This window comes from Sorex araneus, chromosome 6 (assembly GCF_027595985.1).
Source record: "Sorex araneus isolate mSorAra2 chromosome 6, mSorAra2.pri, whole genome shotgun sequence".
NCBI lineage: Eukaryota > Metazoa > Chordata > Mammalia > Eulipotyphla > Soricidae > Sorex > Sorex araneus.
This window is the reverse complement of record NC_073307.1, coordinates 167704871-167723650: the sequence shown is the minus strand read 5'-3', so window position 1 is coordinate 167723650 and position 18780 is coordinate 167704871. Positions and strand designations below refer to the sequence as shown.

The 18780-nt window shown below is 70.0% G+C and overlaps 2 protein-coding genes across 2 annotated transcripts; one reads left to right on the top strand and one right to left on the bottom strand.

The window, feature by feature from the left end:
* Positions 1-9922: 9922 nt before the first annotated feature.
* Positions 9923-13903, top strand: LOC129406072 (autotransporter adhesin BpaC-like). The gene is made up of 4 exons (XM_055143837.1): positions 9923-9998; positions 10692-10807; positions 11530-13162; positions 13839-13903. Exons 1-4 carry the CDS (start codon positions 9923-9925, stop codon positions 13901-13903), a joined length of 1890 nt encoding a protein of 629 aa, XP_054999812.1.
* A 157-nt stretch (positions 13904-14060) lies between these two features.
* Positions 14061-15101, bottom strand: PRR33 (proline rich 33). The gene has a single exon (XM_055143836.1). It carries the CDS (start codon positions 15099-15101, stop codon positions 14061-14063), a length of 1041 nt encoding a protein of 346 aa, XP_054999811.1.
* Between the last annotated feature and the right edge of the window lie 3679 nt (positions 15102-18780).

The following is an 18780-nucleotide window of genomic DNA, read 5'->3' as shown; positions in this document are numbered from 1 at the left end:
TGTGCCCCCGGCAGTGGGCCTTGGGGCAGGACGGGGGGCAGCGGGGGCAGAGCCCCTGTCCCCCACCTCTCCAGCCCTCTGGGGTGCTTTTCCTGGAGGCCGTGGGGGGACGCTGGTAGTGGGCACCTGGGGGTCTTCCTGCTTCCCTCCAGAGAGGCCCACCCCCAAGCTGCTCCCCCAGGCCGGTGTCAGGGCCCCTGCCAGGCCCTGCGCCGACCCAAGCCCCCCGCCCCTCCCGCACCAGGTCGGTGCTCAGAAGGTTCTCAGCCCATGTCCACCCCGCCACACCGCAGCCTCTGCCTCTGCTCCTTGGGCAGGGTGTAGGCCAGAGCCCCCCTGCGGAGCCCCCCAGCCCTGCGTCTCCCCCAGAGTGTGAGTGTGTGAGTGTGAGAGTATGTGTGAGCGTGTGAGTATGTGAGTGTGAGTATGGGTGTGAGTATATGAATATGTGAGTCTGTGAGTGTGAGTGTGTCTGTGTGAGAATTTGTGAGTGTGAGAGACTATGTGTAAATGTGTGACTATGCGAATGTGTGAGTGTGAGTATATGAGTGTGTGAATGTGAGAGTATGTGTGAGAGTACGTGTGAGTGTATATATGTGTGAGAGTGAGTGTGAGTGTGTGAGTATGAATGTGTGAGTGTCAGTATGTGTGTGAGAGTGTGTAAGTGTGTGAGTGTGAGAGTATGTGTATGTGAGTGTGAGTATGTGAATGTGTGAGAATGTGAGTGTGTGTCGGAATGTGAGAGTGTGAGCGTGAGTGTATGTGAGGTGAGTGTGTGAATATGTGAGAGTGTGAGTGTGAGTGAGTGTGAGAGTTTGAGTGTGTAACTATGTGAATGCGAGTGTGTGAGTGTGTGAATATGTGAACGTGAGTGAGTGTTAGAGTGTGAGTGTGTGAGTATGAGTGTGAGTGTTTGAATATGTGAGTGTATGAGTATGAGAGTGTGAGTGTGTGAATATGTGAGTGTAAGAGTGTGAGTGTGTGAGTATGAGAGTGTAAGAGTGTGAGTGTGAGTATGTGAATATGTGTGAGTGTGAGTGAGTGTGTGAGTGTGTGAATATGAGTGTGAGTATGACAGCGGGTGTGTGTGGATGTGTGTGAGTGTGAGTATGTGAATATGTGTGAGTGTGTGAGTGTGTGAATATGTGAGTGTATGAGTGTATGTGAGTGTGAAAGTGTGAGTGTGTGAATATATGAGTGTGAGTATGTGTGTGTGAGTGTGAGTATGAGAGCGTGCGAGTGTGAGAGTGTGAGTGTGTGTGAGAGCGTGCGAGTGTGCGAGTGTGAGTGAGTGTGAGTGTGAGAGCGTGCGAGTGTGCGAGTGTGAGTGTGTGTGAGTGTGAGAGCGTGCGAGTGTGCGAGTGTGCGAGTGTGAGAGTGCGAATGAGTGTGAGTGTGTGCGAGAGTGAGGGTGTTGTGTGAGAGTGTGAGAACGTGTGAGTGGGAGAGCGTGAGTGTGTGAGTGTGTGTGAGAGTGTGAGAGTGTGTGAGTGTGAGTGGGGTCGCTGCAGGAGCGCAGACGCGGGCTGACAGAACCTACCTCTGGCCCTTGGCGCTTCTGCTCGCACTCAGCTCCCTGCCTCCAGGCTGGTTTGTCGGCTCCGGCCACAGCGAATGAATCACGCCTTAGTCACAAGGATGTCAGAGAAGCGCAAGTTACAAGGGAGAAACGCTGGAGTGGAAGGAAGGTTGGGTGAGGAAGGAGGACCTGGATGGCGGGTGACGGGGAGGATGGACAGACGGTATTCAAGTACGATGCGTGGACAGAGGGGTGGGTGATGGGTGGGTAACGGGTGGGGGGTGCAGGGTTGAGGGTGCAGAGGAGGGTGGGGAGGGTGCAGGGGAGGGTGGAGGGGAGGGTGGAGGGGAGGGTGGGGAGGGTGCAGGGGAGGGTGGAGGGGAGGGTGGGGAGGGTGCAGGGGAGAGTGGGGAGGGTGCAGGGGAGGGTGGGGAGGGCGCAGGGGAGGGTGGGGGTGCAGGGGAGGGTGGAGGGCGCAGGGGAGGGTGGGAAGGGTGCAGGGGAGAGTGGGGAGGGTGCAGGGGAGGGTGGGGGTGCAGGGGAGGGTGGAGGGCGCAGGGGAGGGTGGGAAGGGTGCAGGGGAGAGTGGGGAGGGTGCAGGGGAGGGTGGGGGTGCAGGGGAGGGTGGGAAGGGTGCAGGGGAAGGCGAGGGAGGGTACAGGGTAGGGTGGGGAGGGTACAGGGGAGGGTGGGAGTGCAGGGGAGGGTGGGAGAGGGTGCAGGGGAGGGTTGGGGGTGCAGGGGAGGGTGAGGGAGGGTACAGGGGAGGGTGAGGGGTGCAGGGGAGGGTGGAGAGGGTACAGGGGAAGGTGGGGGTGCAGGGGATGGTGGGAGAGGGTGCAGGGGAGGGTGGCGTGCAGAGCTGTTGCTGATACCCGTGTTCTGCCTTGTCCCTGTGAGGACAGACCCTGACCACCCAGAAGGCCATGGTCAGTTCCCGGCCACAGTGTCCCTTGCCGAGTGGGAGACGGCCCCCCCAGCTGGAGTCTGAGCTGACCACTCCGAGGGGGCGTGGGCCGCTCGCGCCCTGCGTCCCGCGTGTCTGTGGGCACTGGCTGAGCCTGAGGCACCGTGGCTGGGGCACAGCTCACGCCAGCTTGGCGGTGCCCGTGGGCACCTGGGGGTGGCCGGGCAGCCCTGAGTGCCCCGTGGGCCCCGTGCTGCCGCCTCCCGCCCGGGGTTTGTGTCCGGCCCTGACCCGGGCCTCCTGCCCACGCGTCCAGGGAGCCGCCGGCCAGCAGTGGGCAGGGGCGCTGCCGCCTGGTCCCCGGCCGCGCCCGGCTGTGCTTGTGTGCCGGGCTGGGAGGGGTGGGACCCCCGGGGGCTGAGAGGGGCTTCGCCAGGTGCCTGCTGTCGTCCTGTGTACCCCGAGCCTCCCCCAAACTGAGGGTCCTCCCGCAGCCCAGAAGGTTCTGGAGTGAGTCCGGGAGAGTGAGCCCAACCAGAGGAATAGTGGGCTGGGCTGGCCTCGGCCCCACTGGCCGGGCAAGGGGGGTGCTTGGTGCCCAGGGGCAGGGGCCTTCCTGGGACCCCTTGCCCAGCCCCCCCAACCCCCCCGGGAGCCGCCCGCAGTGCCCGAGGCCTCCCCGCGCCCAGGGTGGTGGCTGAGGCCGGAGAGTGTGGGGGCACCCACGGGTGGGGCATTCTGGGTGCCCCGCTCCCCCTGAGGGGATGGGGGGGAAGGCAGGAATAAACAAAGGGGGGATGGAGGGGGGAGGAGGGAGGGCGGAAGGGAGGAGGGGCAGGGGAGGGAGCCGATAGGGACAGCGCTCGCGGGAGGAGGGGCGGCTGCACCCACAGGCAGGGGGGTCGGAGGATGGGGACCAGACAGGGGGGCCGGAGGGAAGCAGCCGCCCAGCAGCCGCCCGCGTGGGGACAGTGCGGGGGCCTCCCGGGACCCGGGAAGGGCACGAGCAGCAGTGGGCACGGGCAGTGCCCGGAGAGGAGGCGGGAGGGACGGAGGGAGAGGTGGATGGGGCTGGGGGAGGGAGGGGCAGGGAGGGAGGGCGGAGGAGGGAGGGAGGGCAGAGGAGGGAAGATGGAGGAGCAGGGAGGGATGGAGGACAGAGGAGAAAGGAAGGGAGGAGTAGAGAGGGAGGACGGAGCAGGGAGGGAGGGAGGAGCAAGGAGGGAGGGAGGGAGGACGGAGGAGCAGGGAGGGAGGGAGGATGGAGGAGCAGGAGGGAGGAGCAGGAGGGAGGACGGAGGAGGGAGGGAGGAGCAGGAGGGAGGACGGAGGAGGGAGGGAGGAGCAGGGGGAGGACGGAGCGGGGTGCGGCCGCGGAGCCAGGGCGGGGCTGTGCCTCTGGCAGTGGCTGCCTGGCCCTGAGTGTCCTGGCGTCCGAGGAACCCTCCGGCCAACCTTGAGGTAGGCGCTCGCCGGGGGCAGGGAGGGCAGGTCCGGGTGCCCCTCAGCCGGGGCCAGACAAGGGGTCTGGGGCCTCCTGGGTGCGGGTGTGCCAGGCGTGTGGCTCCTGGGCCTGTGGCCAGCCCGACTGGGCCCCCCCAGCAGGGGGCAGCCCTGAGCACGCCTGCTGGAGCCCCTCAGTTTTCTCCTCTATAAAGGCGGGGTGAGGTAGCAGCTGCCCAGCGCCTGGGGGCAGAGGGCCCCGGGCCACCCGCAGTGCTCTTCCTGCTCAGCCCTTCCAGGCTGCTGCAGCTGAGACGCGATGCTGCCTCCTCCAGGCAGTCTGCCTCGCCTTCTCCCGCTTGCTTGGGCGGGCTGCCCCACCACTGGACAGTGACCCCTGCGTGGTGGCGGCTCCCAGGTGCTCCGGGCACTGCTCGGGGGTCCCTGGGGGCCGGGTTCTGGTCCTGACGCCTGGGCCGTGCTGCCTTCCCGCTCGGCAGGGTGTCCATGGTGCCCTCCTGCCCGCTCCCCAGCCCTCCCGAGTGCGTGCCCGAGGCCCCGTCTCCCACGGGGACGCCCAGGCGGGCAGAGCCCAGCACCCCCGGGCAGTGGCAGGAAACCACGCCCTGAGTCTGTGGGGTCCGAGGAGGCTGCCCCAGGGCCACAGCACGCGGCCCCCGCTCTGGGCTGCTCTCCGGAGGGGCCGGCCCCAGCCCCCCGAGCGCTCTTCAGTGTCCCCGGCAGGCGACCGGGGTGTCCGGGCCCCAGGGACCCCGAATGGCCAGCAGCCTGCTGGGGTGGCCAGGGGCGGGGCCCAAGCCACTGTGTCCAAAGGGGCGTGGCCGCCTTGGCCCCCCGGCCGGAGAGGGGGTGCAGCGGGGTGGCCGCTGCCGGGCGGGCCGGGCGAGCTGGCAGCGGGGTGCGGGCCCGGGCGGCCAGGCCCCTGGGCAGGGCATCGGGCTGCAGCCCAGAGCGCCGAGCCGCGGGCCGGGCAGAGCCGCCTGGCGGGGCCTGGCCCCGAGGGACACGGGGGCGCCCAGACGGCCGGTGCGGGTGAGTGTCGGCCGGCGTCCTGGGCCGGGCAGGGCCTGGGGGCCAAGTTGGGGCAGAGGCCACCCGGGACGCGAGGGTGGGGGTTCTGGTGGCCCGTGTCCCCTCACGCCGTGCCCGGGCCGAGCAGGACGGGGCCGAGCCGGGAGGGGCCCCCGCCACCTGCTCCCAGGGGAAGGACCCGGGGGAGCGGCGCTGGGGTCCCCTGCACTGTCTCGGCAGGAGGGCCTGAGCGCGGGGCTGGCCGGGGCCGGGGCGTGAGCCGGAAGGCTGCTGGGATCCAGAGCCGGGTGCTGGGAGCTGGGTGCTGGGGAGTTGGATGCTAGGTACAGGGAGCTGGATGCTGGGTGCTGGAAGCTGGGTGCTGGGTGCTAGGTGCTGGGGAGTCGGGAGCTGAGTGCTGGGAGCTGGGTACTGGGAGCTGGGTACTGGGAGCTGGGTGCTAGGTGCAGGGAGCTGGATGCTGGGTGCCGGAAGCTGGCTGCTGGGTGCTGGGGAGCTGAGTGCTGAGTGCTGGGTGCTGGGTGCTGGAGAGCAGAGGCTGTGTGCTGGCCAGAGCCCCTGGGGAGCGCCTGGGGAGCCCCTGGCCCCCACAGTCAAGGAGTGACTTCCGAGTGCAGAGCCAGGAGGCGGCTCTGAGCACTGTCGGGCGAGAGCCGAGTGGGGCTGGCTGTGGGCTGCAGAGTCGAGGCACCAAGTGGCGCCAAGGCAGGCTGCTCCCAGGGCTGAGGCCGGGCGCGGGGCCCAGGACCGCCGTGAGCCCCCAGCCGGGCAGAGGTGCGGGTGGCCAGGGCCCCAGCTGTGCATGGGCAAGGGCAGAGGGAGGCGGGCAGGGCCTGGGCCCCAGTGGGGCCGGGGGAGCAGGCAGGACCCACCTCTGGGGAGCCTGACCTCTGACCTCTGGTGGGGGGTGTTGGCTGCCTGGAGGGGCCCTGAGGGGTCCGGGTGGGCTTGGCCGGAGCCCTCCACAGGCCCTTAGAAAGCTCCCCGGTGAACTGTGTGCTGTGGGGAGCCCCCCGGACCCCAGCCCACCCTCCCCGCCTCCGTCCTGCATCGGCAGAGCCCCCCAGGCTGGGGGGGGGTGCCCTCCTCCCTCGTCCTGGGGCCGGGCGCGGGGACTGTGCTTCTGCCGGAGGGGTCTGGCGGGGGAGGGGGGTCCGCAGCCCCCGGGCTGGGCCCAGCGGAGCCCCCGAGGCCCCGAGGCGGGGGCCAGGGCTGAGGCCCGAGCAGGGCCCACACCCAGCCCGGAGGAGGGGGCTGTGCCCGCGGGGCGGGGGCGGGGGACCCCCGGGACGGCCCGTGCAGCTGTGTGCCGGGCCCACCGCCAGCTCTCGCGGCTCCGCGCCCTGGCTGGGGGCTTTCTGGGCTGGGCCCCCCCCCCCCGGGCCCCCCCGCCCAGTTCCCAGAAGCCGCCGCAGCTGCAACAGGCAGTGAGCTCACGGCAGGCGCGAGGCCAGGGGGCCGGGGCCGGGGGCAGGAGCGGCCAGGAAACAGGCTTTGGCCTCTGGCCAGGGCATTGTCAAGGTGGTGGGGGCCTCAGACACGGGCTCCACATCTGGGGGTCTGCTGTGTGTGGGGGTCTGCCCGGGGCCGTCCCCTCAGGCAGTGGGGGGGGGGTCTGCCGTCCCCATGTCCACGCAGGCAGTGTGGGGGGGGTCTGCCATTCCCGTATCCACGCAGGCAGTGGGGGGGGGTCTGCCGTCCCCGTGTCCACGCAGGCAGTGTGGGGGGTCTGCCCTGTCCCTGTATCCACGCAGGCAGTGGGGGGGTCCGCCCGTCCCTGTGCCCCCCAGGCAGTGTGTGTGGGGGGGGTGTCCGCTCGGGGCCATGGATCAGTGTAATGGTGAGACTGGCCTGGGGTGTTCAGGGCCCAAGTGACCGTGCAGGGCAGAGCACTGGGGTGTGAGTATGTCTGGACCAGCAGAACACGCTTCCCTGGGCCATGGGCCCGACACCCCCAAACACCCCAATGCACACTAACATGTCCCTAACATGTCCTAACTCATGGTGACATGCCCTGACATATCCCAATACTCTTCCACATGCCCCAACACGCCCCAACACACCCCAACGTGCCCCAACATACCCCACATGCCCTAACACACCCTAACATGTCTCACCACGTGGCGACACTGTGAGCTCATCATGGAGACCCGGGTGCCAGGACCACACAGCCTGGCCCCCACCCCCCTCACATCTGCCGGCCTCCTGCTCCCCAGCCCCGGGGCTCCTCGGGACAGCCCCCTGCTGTGGGGAGGAAGGAGGAGGGTGCAGGGGCATGTGGGTGCTGGGGGCCGTGTTGGGGGGTGCTTCGTGGGGAGCCAGGGGCCGTGTGTGGGTGCTGGGACCATGCGTGGGAGCTGGGTGGGGAGCGAGGGGCCGTGTTGGGGGTGCTGTGTGGGGAGCCGGGGGCTGTGTGTGGGTGCTGGGACCATGCGTGGAGGCCGTGTGTGGGTGCTGGGACCATGTGTGGGTGCTGGGTGGGGAGCGGGGGGCCGTGTGTGGGTGCTGGAACCATGTGTGGGTGCTGGAACCATGTGTGGGTGCTGGAACCATGTGTGGGAGCTGGGTGGGGAGCGGGGGGCCGTGTTGGGGGGTGCTGGGACCATGTGTGGGTGCTGGTGGGGAGCGGGGGGCTGTGTTGGGGGGTGCTGGGTGGGGAGCTGGAACCATGCGTGAGAGCTGGGTGGGGAGCGGGGGGCCGTGTGTGGGTGCTGGGACCATGCGTGGGAGCTGGGTGGGGAGCAGGGGGCCGTGTTGGGGGGTGCTGGGACCATGTGTGGGTGCTGGTGGGGAGCGGGGGGCCGTGTGTAGGTGCTGGGACATGTGTGGGTGCTGGGTGGGGAGCAGGGGGCTGTGTTGGGGGGTGCTGGGTGGGGAGCGGGGGGCCGTGTGTGGGTGCTGGGACCATGCGTGGGTGCTGGGTGGAGAGCGGGGGGCCGTGTTGGGGGGAGCTGGAACCATGCATGGGAGCTGGGTGGGGAGCTGGAACCATGCGTGGGAGCTGGGTGGGGAGCGGGGGGCTGTGTTGGGGGGTGCTGGGGGGAGCTGGAACCATGCGTGGGAGCTGGGTGGGAGCTGGCCGGGCCTGCCGGGGTGGGGTGCAGCTGCGTCCCGGGTGAAGTCATCTTGGCGGGGCGGGGGGCTCCCAGGAGCTCGCGGCCAGGGGCCCACGCCCGGAGCAGGCCGGGTTCACGGAGCGGACAGGGCCTCGTGTGCACGCTGCTCACACGCAGTGTTGGGGTCTCTGCGCACTCCGGGGGTGGGGGTGCCCACTGCCGGACGCGAGCTGCGGGCCCGGGGCACCGGCCTCGCTCCTCTCGCGGTCCCACAGCCAGCAGCGAGGGTCCCCCGAGAGGCTGGGGCGCCCAGTCCCCCTGACTCGGCCTGAGAGCCCCCGAGGCTGAGGGTGAGGTTGGGAGCCCCCCGCAGGAGACGCCCCCTCTGCAGCCCCCAGCTCGCAGGGCCCTTAGGGCAGGGAAGGAGTGCCCTGCCCTGCCCACCCGCCGGGGCCCCCCATCCCGTCCTGCCTCTGACTAGCCGTGGGGGGCTCCAGGGACCCCCACTGCTTCTTCTCAGGCCTGAGGGAACGTCAGGGGCCCCGTGTGGTGTCTGCAGCTCGGGCAGTGCTTTCCGCTGGGGAAACCGAGGCCCGGGCAGGGGCTGCCCATCGCCCCGTGGGCCGGTGAGGCGTCTCTGTGCCCCCCCACCCGGGCTCACTGCGTGGACAAAGAGCCGGGGGCAGGCTGGCTGGGAGCAGCCCAGCGCGGCAGACCCCGGGCAGGGGTGAGGTGAGCGGGAGGCACAGCGGTGAGAGAGCCGGACCCCAGGCCCCGTGCGGGGCGCAGAACCGGGGCGGCGGGTGGGGGTCCTGGGCCGGATACGTGAGGAGCCGGGGCTCGGGCTTGGACGGGCGCTGACCCCAGCTGCAGGCCCTGGGCCCCAGCCTGCCGGTGACTCACGGGGGCTGCGTCCAAGTTGGCGGCTGCGGGCGGCTGGTTTCCGCGGGCCCGGGAGGCCTGCGGCGGGCGGGCGGTGCTGCAGTGAGGCCCCTTCCCCAGCCTTTTGTTCCATTTCCCCGAGTCAGCAGCGGGGGCGCGGGAGGGGGGCCCACAGCGGTCACGGCCTCGGGCTGAGCCCAGGGCAGGCCGGGAAGGCCCAGGGTGGACACACACTCACGGGGTCAGCCGGCTCTGGGGGTCCCAGCAGCTGGGGTACAGCTCAGCCCTCGGGGTCCCCCACTGCTGGGGACACAGGCTGGTTCTTGGGGGTCCCCACTGCGGGGGGCCGTGGCCCGACTCTCAGGGCCCTCACTGCTGGGGTAGAGCTCAGCCCTCGGGGTCCCCCCTACTGGGGACATGAGCTAGTTTGGGGCTCCCCACTGCGGGGGGCCGTGGCCCGGGTCTCAGGGCCCTCACTGCTGGGGTAGTGCTCAGCCCTCGGGGTCCCCCCTACTGGGGACATGAGCTAGTTTGGGGGTCCCCACTGCGGGGGGCTGTGGCCCAGGTCTCAGGGCCCTCACTGCTGGGGTAGTGCTCAGCCCTCGGGGTCCCCCCTACTGGGGACATGAGCTAGTTTGGGGGTCCCCACTGTGGGGGGACATGGCCCGGGTCTCAGGGTCCCCTTGAAGCCCCCCGGTGCTGAGGGCCAGGTCTGTGGCGGGGGGGACTGGGCCAGGCCTGGAGCATGGCTGCACCCCAGGATCGGCCCATGACCCTTGACCCTTCCTCCAGCCTCCGGCCTCTGCGCCCCCCGGCCTGGGTGGGGATGAGGGGTTCAGGGTCTCGGGCGCCGGAGCGAGGGGCTGGAGGCGGCCGGGAACAGGCGAGCGGGCCTCCCCCTGCGGGCGCCCCTTCCCTGCGCCCCGGCCCGGCCCAGAGGAGCGGGAGGAAGAGGGCGAGACGGGAAGCCTCATTCCTGGGCTCCCCCGGGCCCGGCCTGGCCCAGACCAGCTGTGGCCGCGGGGTGTTACCACATCAGCACATCTGCGGCGGGCTGACGTAATGGGGCCGGCCCGCGCCCGCCTCCTCCCCCGGGGCCCCATTCCCACGGAGGGGAGCAGGTATTTCCAGATGTGCGGTGGGGCCGGCCTGGGGGGGCTCTCCAGATGTGCGGACGTGTCGGGAAGGGGGCCTGGGGTGGGGGCTGGTCCCCGAGCCCCCCCGGACAGGCTCGCCCTGCTCCAGCCCAGGGCGCGAGACCCCCTCGCCCCCGGAGCCCCCCGTCTCCGGCAGCCCCTTGCCGCCTGGGACATGGGCTAGTTTGGGGGGTCCTTCACTCTGGCCTCGGCGCAGAGTGGCCCCCCCCCCGTGGCTCAGCACCCCGTTTTCCGTCCTGCCAGTGGCCTCTGTGCCGCAGCAGCCCCTGCCCGCCTCAGTTTCCCCTCCTGCCTTTCTGTGACAGGGCCCGGGTCCGGGCCCAGGCCGGGCGGGCTGCAGCCTGCAGGCCCCGCGGCCGGCGCTAGGGGGCACTTTGGTTCCTTCCAGCAGCCCCCGGGCGCTCTCCCCACCCCCGCACCTGCGAGGCTGAAAGGGCCTCTGTGGCGAGCTGGCTCCCGCCCAGCCCACCTCGGGCGCTGGGTCTGGGCCTTGGCTGCACGAGCACCAGAGGGCCTGAAATCATGGAAAATGCGAGACTTTCCCATCTCCTCCAGGCTCCGTCCCGCCCAAACGCAGAGCCGGCGGCCAGGGCTGGCTCCAGGCCCGTGGGGCCTCGGCCCCTCTTCTCGGAAGGCAGATTCACGGGGTCAGCTGCCTCCCCCGGCCCTCGCAGGGCCCGCGCTGGCCTCCCAGGCCGCCCCCATGCCCCCCGACTCCCCGAGCCCCCCGTCTGACTCTCCCTCTATCCTTCAGGGGAGTCCGGGGGCTTTTGCAGGGCCCTTGGCAGAGGTGGGGTGTGCAGAGCTGAGCCGGTTGGTGTCCCAGGGCCGCCCAGATGAGACTGCTGGGTGGTCTCAGCGCCCGACCAGCCGCTCCCACCTACCCACGCAGATGGAGACACTGAGGCTTGGAACTGGGGTGGGGGCTGCTCATCCATAGCCCCTGATTCCACCCCAGGCCCGTCGGTGCTCCTGTGAGGGCCAGGATGGAGAAGCCAGAGCCCAGCCCGGCCGGCCTGGAGGACCTGGGCCCCAGACCCCACAGGACCCCCAGGAGACACCACGCCCCCTGAGGCAAACTTCCCAGAATCCCACTTCTCTGCTGCAGAGAGTTCCAGAAAGTTCCAGAACTTGAGTGCCCCAGGCCGGGATGCAGGGAGGACAGACAGGCCTCCAGGCCCTGAGCCAGAGTCTGCTCTCCGTCCCCTCGAACCCTGAGCCCGGCCCAGGACAGGACCGGCACCCTGAGCCCAGCACCATGGTGGGTTCCCCGACACCCCCGAGAGGCCCGGGCAGAACCTGGCCCCTGAGTGCTGTGAGTGGTTGGTGTCCACAGGGGACAGGGGCTCAACGTCGGGGCTTCTGGGGGACAGGGGAGGGCTTGGGCGCGACCTCCCTGCACTCTCCCACCACAGTGTGAAGAAGCCCCAGCGACCGACGAGCACTGGAGCAGAGCACACAGGCCGCCGGGGTCCCACACACCCGCCCCTGCACCTCCTTCTCCACCCACAGGCCGTCCTCCATGCACCCAACAGCCTCATCCGACAGCACCCCACCCCTCCACACCTCCACCACACCTCAGCCAGCAGCACCTCAGCCAACAGCACCTCAGCCAACAGCACCTCAACCAACAGCACCTCAGTCAACGGCACCTCAACCATCCACACCTCAGCCAGCAGCACCTCAGCCAACAGCACCTCAACCATCCACACCTCAGCCAGCAGCACCTCAGCCAACAGCACCTCAACCATCCACACCTCAGCCAGCAGCACCTCAGCCAACGGCACCTCAACCATCCACACCTCAGCCAACAGCACCTCAGCCAACGGCACCTCAACCATCCACACCTCAGCCAACAGCACCTCAGCCAACGGCACCTCAACCATCCACACCTCAGCCAACGGCACCTCAGCCAACGGCACCTCAACCATCCACACCTCAGCCAACGGCACCTCAGCCAACGGCACCTCAACCATCCACACCTCAGCCAGCGGCACCTCAGCCAACGGCACCTCAACCATCCACACCTCAGCCAACAGCACCTCAGCCAACGGCATCTCAATCATCCACACCTCAGCCAACGGCACCTCAGCCAACAGCACCTCAACCATCCACACCTCAGCCAACGGCACCTCAACCATCCACACCTCAGCCAACAGCACCTCAGCCAACAGCACCTCAACCATCCACACCTCAGCCAATAGCACCTCAACCAACAGCACCTCAACCATCCACACCTCAGCCAACGGCACCTCAGCCAACGGCACCTCAACCATCCACACCTCAGCCAGCAGCACCTCAGCCAACAGCACCTCAACCATCCACACCTCAGCCAACAGCACCTCAGCCAACGGCACCTCAACCATCCACACCTCAGCCAACAGCACCTCAGCCAACGGCACCTCAACCATCCACACCTCAGCCAACAGCACCTCAGCCAACGGCACCTCAACCATCCACACCTCAGCCAATAGCACCTCAACCAACAGCACCTCAACCATCCACACCTCAGCCAACGGCACCTCAGCCAACGGCACCTCAACCATCCACACCTCAGCCAGCAGCACCTCAGCCAACAGCACCTCAACCATCCACACCTCAGCCAACAGCACCTCAGCCAACGGCACCTCAACCATCCACACCTCAGCCAGCAGCACCTCAGCCAACAGCACCTCAACCATCCACACCTCAGCCAACAGCACCTCAGCCAACGGCACCTCAACCATCCACACCTCAGCCAACAGCACCTCAGCTAACGGCACCTCAACCATCCACACCTCAGCTAACAGCACCTCAGCCAACGGCACCTCAACTATCCACACCTCAGCCAACAGCACCTCAACCAACAGCACCTCAGCCAACAGCACCTCAGCCAACGGCACCTCAACCATCCACACCTCAGCCAACAGCACCTCAGCCAACAGCATCTCAGCCAACAGCACCTCAACCAACAACACCTCAGCCAACAGCACCTCAACCAACAGCACCTCAGCCAACGGCACCTCAGCCAGCAGCACCTCAGCCAACAGCACCTCAGTCAATGGCACCTCAACCAACAACACCTCAGCCAACAGCACCTCAACCAACAGCACCTCAGCCATCCACACCTCAGCCAGCAGCACCTCAGCCAACACCTCCACCAACAGCACCTCCACCCAACCACACCCTCCACTCAACCACACACCCTCCACCCAACAACAGCTCTACCCAATCACTCCTCCACCAACAGCACCTCAACCAACCGCACCCTCCACCCAACAGCTCCACCCAACAATGCCCTCCCGCCCAATGATACCTCCACACACAACTCCTTCCAGCAACACCCTTCATCCAACATCACCTTTCCCACAACACCCCCACCCCCCTCCACTGACAAGGCCCCTCCATGCAGCCAATTCTCCTCATTCAAGCAAAACCCCCACGCGCCTCCTGACCTTCCACCCACCCAAGCCCCTCTCCCCTCCGTGCTTCCGGCACCCCGAGCCAGCACTCGCTCCGTACCCCTCTCTCACCTGCTCTCTCTGCGCGTGGCTGTGTGCACCTGGGGGTAGCACACTTTGACCCACTGACATTCCCCCTGGCTGCCTCAGCCAGCACCCAGCGAGAAGGTCCAGCCTTTGGGGAGCACTTTTTTTTTGGTCTTCTGGAGGGCTCTGGGGCATGAGGAGGAAGGTCCTGCGAGTGGGGAGCCTCACAGGGGCCGTCGGGGGCCCCACGAGGCTACATTGAAGCCGTCCTGGCCTCTGGCCCCTCTGCAGACCGCAGGCCGGGAGCCCAGACTGGCCCGCCAGAGCTCCACTGAGTACCCCTTCCGGGAGGAGGCCCAAGCTGGTCCGAGAAGGTGCTGGCAGGTGAGGACTCGGTGCGCCTGGCACCCTGCGGGTGAGTGTGGGCCGTGTGGGGGGTCAGGCCCACCCAACGCCCCGACTTCCCGTGTCCGTCCTGGGCCAGCGCGGGCCCAATCACAGGCCGAAGACGGGGCTTGCTGTGTGATGGCGCGTTTATTAGCGGGACCCGCACCTCTCCCCCCTCCCTGCCGCCGCTCACTGCAGCCCCCAGCCCGCCGCCACGCGGTTGAAGTTCCTGGGCTGGGGGCCCCTTTCCACAGCGGGGTGCCACGGCGGCGGGGGCCGGGCCGACGCCTCCTGCAGCTTGCGGGCGTTGAAGCGGGGTCGGCATAGGAAAGGCAGCCGAGCGCCCGCGGGGGCAGCGGGGCCGTCCCTGGACTCGGCCACCAGCATGCGGTACATCACGGCGTCCCACAGCTGGGAGGCCCGGGAGGCGGGCGCCCGGGGCGGCGGGCCGGGCTGCAGGGGTGCAGCCTCGGGGGACTCCTCCATCAGCTGCTTCCTCAGGCGCGTCCAGCCTCCCGGGCGAGGTCTGGGTGGCGTGCTGGGGGCCCCGCGGGGGCCGGGCCCTGGCGGGGGGCAGGGGGCCGGCTCGGCCTCCTCCGTGGGCGGCCGCTGGCACTTGCCCTCGGGGGCCGGGCTGTGAAGTGAGGGGTCTGGGGGGCGGTGGGTGGGGGCGATGGGGACCACGACACGGGTGCCGGGGGCCCTGGACACCAGGGCGCGGAAGCCGGGGGTCGGCCTGGGCACGGCGGGCGCGGTGGGCCGGGGCGGGGCAGCCTGGGCCGCTGTGGGCAGCGGGCGGATGTGGGCCACGGGGATGGGTGGGGGGGCACGGGGGGGCGACGGGGCTGTGTCTGTGTCCTGGCCCGTCGGCCCCTTCCCCGGGCTCACCCCGGGGTGCTCAGGGCTCCCGGGCAGGGGGGGCGGCAGCGGGAGGCCGAACCCCTGGGCCACGTGGGCAGCCCCTGCGGGGGGGCTCCGAGCCAGGGGCCCCGGCCGGTTGAGGAGCCGCCGGGGCGGTGCCACCTGGTGGGTGACGGGGGCATGCGGGGGGCCGGGGGCCGCGGCATCCTGGTCGTGGCTGGCCTCGCTCACGGGGGACAGGCAGGCGCGGAAGGCGCCCCCCGCGGCCGCCCTCCGGGCCGCCCTCCGCAGCAGCTTCTGGAGGCGCAGATTGTCCTTGCCGGGCTTGGGCAGCAGGGCCGGGGGCCGGCCGGGGGCCGAGGCCAGCATGCTGGCACCTGGGGCGGGAGTGACCGGCCGTCAGGCTTCGGGGGCGGGGCCGGGGGTCCGGGAGACCCTCAGAGGTTGCCGGGAGCAGGGAGGGGGGTCCTCTCCCCGGGACCCCGGCCCGCTGCCAGAACCGCGGGGACCCCGGGAGGCGGCGGGGGCCGGGCAGGAAGCGCCGACGGGAGCGGGCCCGCCATGGCGTCGCCGGCCCAGCCGCAGGCCCCCCCCACCGGAGGTGGGCTGGCGGGACGGGGAGCGATTTTCGCTGAGCTCCGCTGAATGGGATCTTCCCGCAGACCTCCCGGGCGGGTGGTCCCGGCCAAGCCGCCGGCCCCGGGTTCTGGACGCCACGTGCTCTGAGGACATTGACAAATGGCGTCTGGGCGAGCTGGAGCCCATCCGGCCGCGGGAGGGGGAGCCAGGCGGGCAGGGGGCCTGCCAGGGAGGCCTGGGCGGGCAGGAGGGGGTCTGCCAGGGAGGCCGGGGGGGCAGGGGGCTTGCCAGGGAGTCCTGGGGGCCGGGCAGAGGGTCTTCTGGGGAGGCCCTGGGGGTTGGGGGCTGGGCAGGGATCTGCCAGAGAGGCGGGGGTGGGGTGGGCAGGGGGTCTGGCAGGGAGGCCTGGAGCTGGGGCTGTCTCTCTGATGGGGCCGGGCTCCGGAGCACCCACAGGCCCCCAGGAGGTGGGGAGCAGCCCAGAGCCCCCGAGCCGGCGCCCCGGAGGTGGGGTGGAGCCCGGGGTGGGGGGAGCGAGGGCAGCCCGGACAGGCAGGGCCCACCCCAGCCACGCTGTCCCCCTCTATGTTCCAGCTCCTGGCTGCAGCCGGCGTCCCTCTGGGAGAGCCCTCCCTGCCGTGTGCCCCCAGCGCCCGGCCCACCTTCACTGCTGAGAGCAGCTGGGACGGCCCCGGGCACCCACCGGTGGACCTGCAGCTCGGGAGCCGCCCTGCCCCCCCTGTATGAATAAAGTTCCTGTGCCTGACCCTCCACCCAGGCTCGCTGACTCTCTGCACACACAGCCCTGCCCTCCCCGCCGCCCCGGGACACGCGTGAGCAGCGCTGACCGGCCTCCCCCGCCCGGCCAGCCTGGGAGAGGCCGTGCCCAGGGGGCCCCAGAGGGCACGTCCACCAGGGAGGGCCGGTGCTGGGGGCTGAGCCCGGCCCTGGAGGGGGGATGAATGAATGATGGATCCGTGTGGGAAGGTGGTGAATGGGTGAGCGTGTCAGTGGGGGGCAGGTGGGCAGTATCTGAATGGATGGGTGGACGGACGGACGGATGAGCGGATGGGCGGACGGATGGACGGGCAAAGAGGTGGGTGAATGGGTGGTGGATGGACAGTGATGGGTGCACGGATATAAGGGTGGGTGGGTGGGCGGGGGGTGGGCAGCGGAGAGACAGGAGGATGGGCAGCCGTGCCCGTGTGATGCGGGCGTGGGTGGAGGAATGGGTGCACGGAGGTGGTGGGCTGGGGAGAGGCCGGGGGGAGGCGCAGAGGAGGGAGAGCAGGCGGGGACTGTGGGTGGGGGTCCAGGAGCGGGGGTGTGGGTGGGCCCGTGCGGGCGCCCCCTCCCCGGCGGGCCTGGACGACGCAGCAGGGGAGCCCCCTGTCTGCAGGCTGGGCGAGCGGGAAGACGTGGGCTCTGCCCCCAAGGCGGGGAGACGGGGGTGTCCAGCGCCCGCCCCTTTGCCGCCCACCCCACCCGCGCGTCCCCGGCGGGCACCCCCACCTCCCGGCTCCGAGCACTGATCGTCCAGCTCCTGCACGCAGCCCGAGGCCGGTGCCCAGGGCTAACTCAGCAGGTTCTATATGGGGCCTGGCAGTGCCACAGGCTGGCACCTGCGCCGTGCCAGGCCGGCCACGGGTGCTCCAGTGGCCAGAGGGAGGGTCCCGTGGCCCCCCAGGCCCCGGCACATGGCCGGGCCGGCCACCCTTCCCGTCAGCCTCGCACCATCCTGGGCCCGCTCTGCCTCTCCCCCAGTGCCGGGGTCCCTGCCCCCCGCCCCTACCCCGGAGGCCTGGCCAGGCCGGCGGTCCAGTTTGGCTCACCTGTCCCCGGGCCTCGGCTCACGCTGTCCGGCGCCCGGCAGCCTGGCCGGCTGGTCGGGAGAGCGCCGGGGCCCAAAATAAACCCCGCGGTGCCCTGACCCCGGCCCTGGCGCCCGGGCTCGGCCCACGCGGGCATGCGGCAGCAGGCTGGCCACCGGCGGGCAGCACCGGCCTCTGCTGGCTGGGCAGGGCCACTGCAGCTGCCCCGTGGGCCTGGCCACGGTGCCCGGAAGCCGCGGCAGTGTCTGGGCACAGCACCCGCACGCCCCGGCCCACGGGCGTCCTGGGACCTGGCAGGCAGGCGCGGGCCGCACAGGGCCGGTCACTGGCAGGAGCCGGTCCGCGGGGGCTCGGAGGGGGGCGTCCTGCCCCTCTGAGGGCCCGGGAGTGGAGCGGGGATGTGTCAGGGCTGGGACGTCGGGGAGGGGGCAGGGGAGCCCGCCCTGGCCTGGCGCAGCCGTCCCGTCCCTGAGCGCTTGCCCAGTGGGCAGAGACGGACGGGCAGCCTGTTGGTGGCCCGTCTGTGGCCCTTCCTGGGGGCACTGCCGTCCGTGCCTGGGGCTCAGCGCCCCTGGACAGAGCCCCTCGGCCAGCCGGGGCCACCTGAGTGCTGGGAAGGCCGCCCGGAGCACGAGACCCCCAGGGCCGTGGGGCAGGCCTGCGGCAGGGGCTCTGCGCCCGTGGAGGGGACAGGCCAGGGGAACGGACATGGGCACCCCGTCCCCCCGCGTGGGGTCTCCCCGAGGGCCCCTCTGAGAAGGGAGTCGTGGGCGGGACCCTCATGCGACGTCCCCCAGCTGCATCCCGGGGCCCCCACCGTCCCCCCGGCCCCCACCCCGCCTCAAGAATGTGCTGCTGCCTGGGTAAAAATAGAAGCTGACACTTGGGGGGCTGTGCCGCGCCCGCCCGCCCGCCCGGCATTCCTATACTTGGTCAGGGCCCCCTTGGCCAATGGGCAGCGCCCGCGGGTGTGGTTATAACCCGGGGCCCAGGCGGTGCCCCGACCCGTCCTGTCCGCAGGGAGCCCAGGCCGCGTCTCCGACTCGCAGGTGGGTCGTCTATGGCCGTGGCGCCCCCTCGGGCCCTCCACCGCAGCACGCGGGCCCCGGGCGGGTTGACACGGCCTGACCCGAAACAGACCTGGGTGGGCGTGGGGGCGGGCGGAGGTACCCGGGGTCCTGGGCAGGCCTGGGGGAGGTAGACACGGGTTTCAAGACCAGGCCGGACATCGGTGGCCACCCTGAGCACACCCCATCTCCTTGGCCTCTCGTCGCCCGGCCTGCACCCAGGCCACTGCTGGGGGGAGGTGTGGGATTGGGGGGCAGGGCTGTGGGGGTCGGGGCAGCAGGCAGGGACTGGGCTCAGGAGCAGAGCCCTGGAGGGTGGGGGAGCACGGGGGGGGGGGTGGTCAGGGTTAGAGGAGGCCCACCCCCGTCCCCAAGAAGCTGACCAAGCCGGATGCCATGGGCCAGCTGTCATCAGCTGACACCCCCGCCCTGTAGCTCCTGCCCAGCGGGCCCCAAGGACAGGAGGCTGCCGTGCCCCCCACCCCCAGCCTGCGTCTGTCTTGGGTTTCGGGGCAGAGGAGTCTCCTGACTTGGTACCTATTTCTGGAACCTCAGCTGCCACTGCTCCTT

Coding starts and splice junctions, on each gene's coding strand:
- LOC129406072 (XM_055143837.1), top strand. CDS start 9,923: ATGGGGCCGGCCCGCGCCCGCCTCCTCCCCCGGGGCCCCATTCCCACG. Junction 10,808..11,529: donor TTGCAGGGCCCTTGGCAGAG/GTGGGGTGTGCA, acceptor CTCCACCCACAG/GCCGTCCTCCATGCACCCAA. Junction 13,163..13,838: donor AGCCAACACCTCCACCAACA/GCACCTCCACCC, acceptor TTCCGGGAGGAG/GCCCAAGCTGGTCCGAGAAG.
- PRR33 (XM_055143836.1), bottom strand. CDS start 15,101: ATGCTGGCCTCGGCCCCCGGCCGGCCCCCGGCCCTGCTGCCCAAGCCC.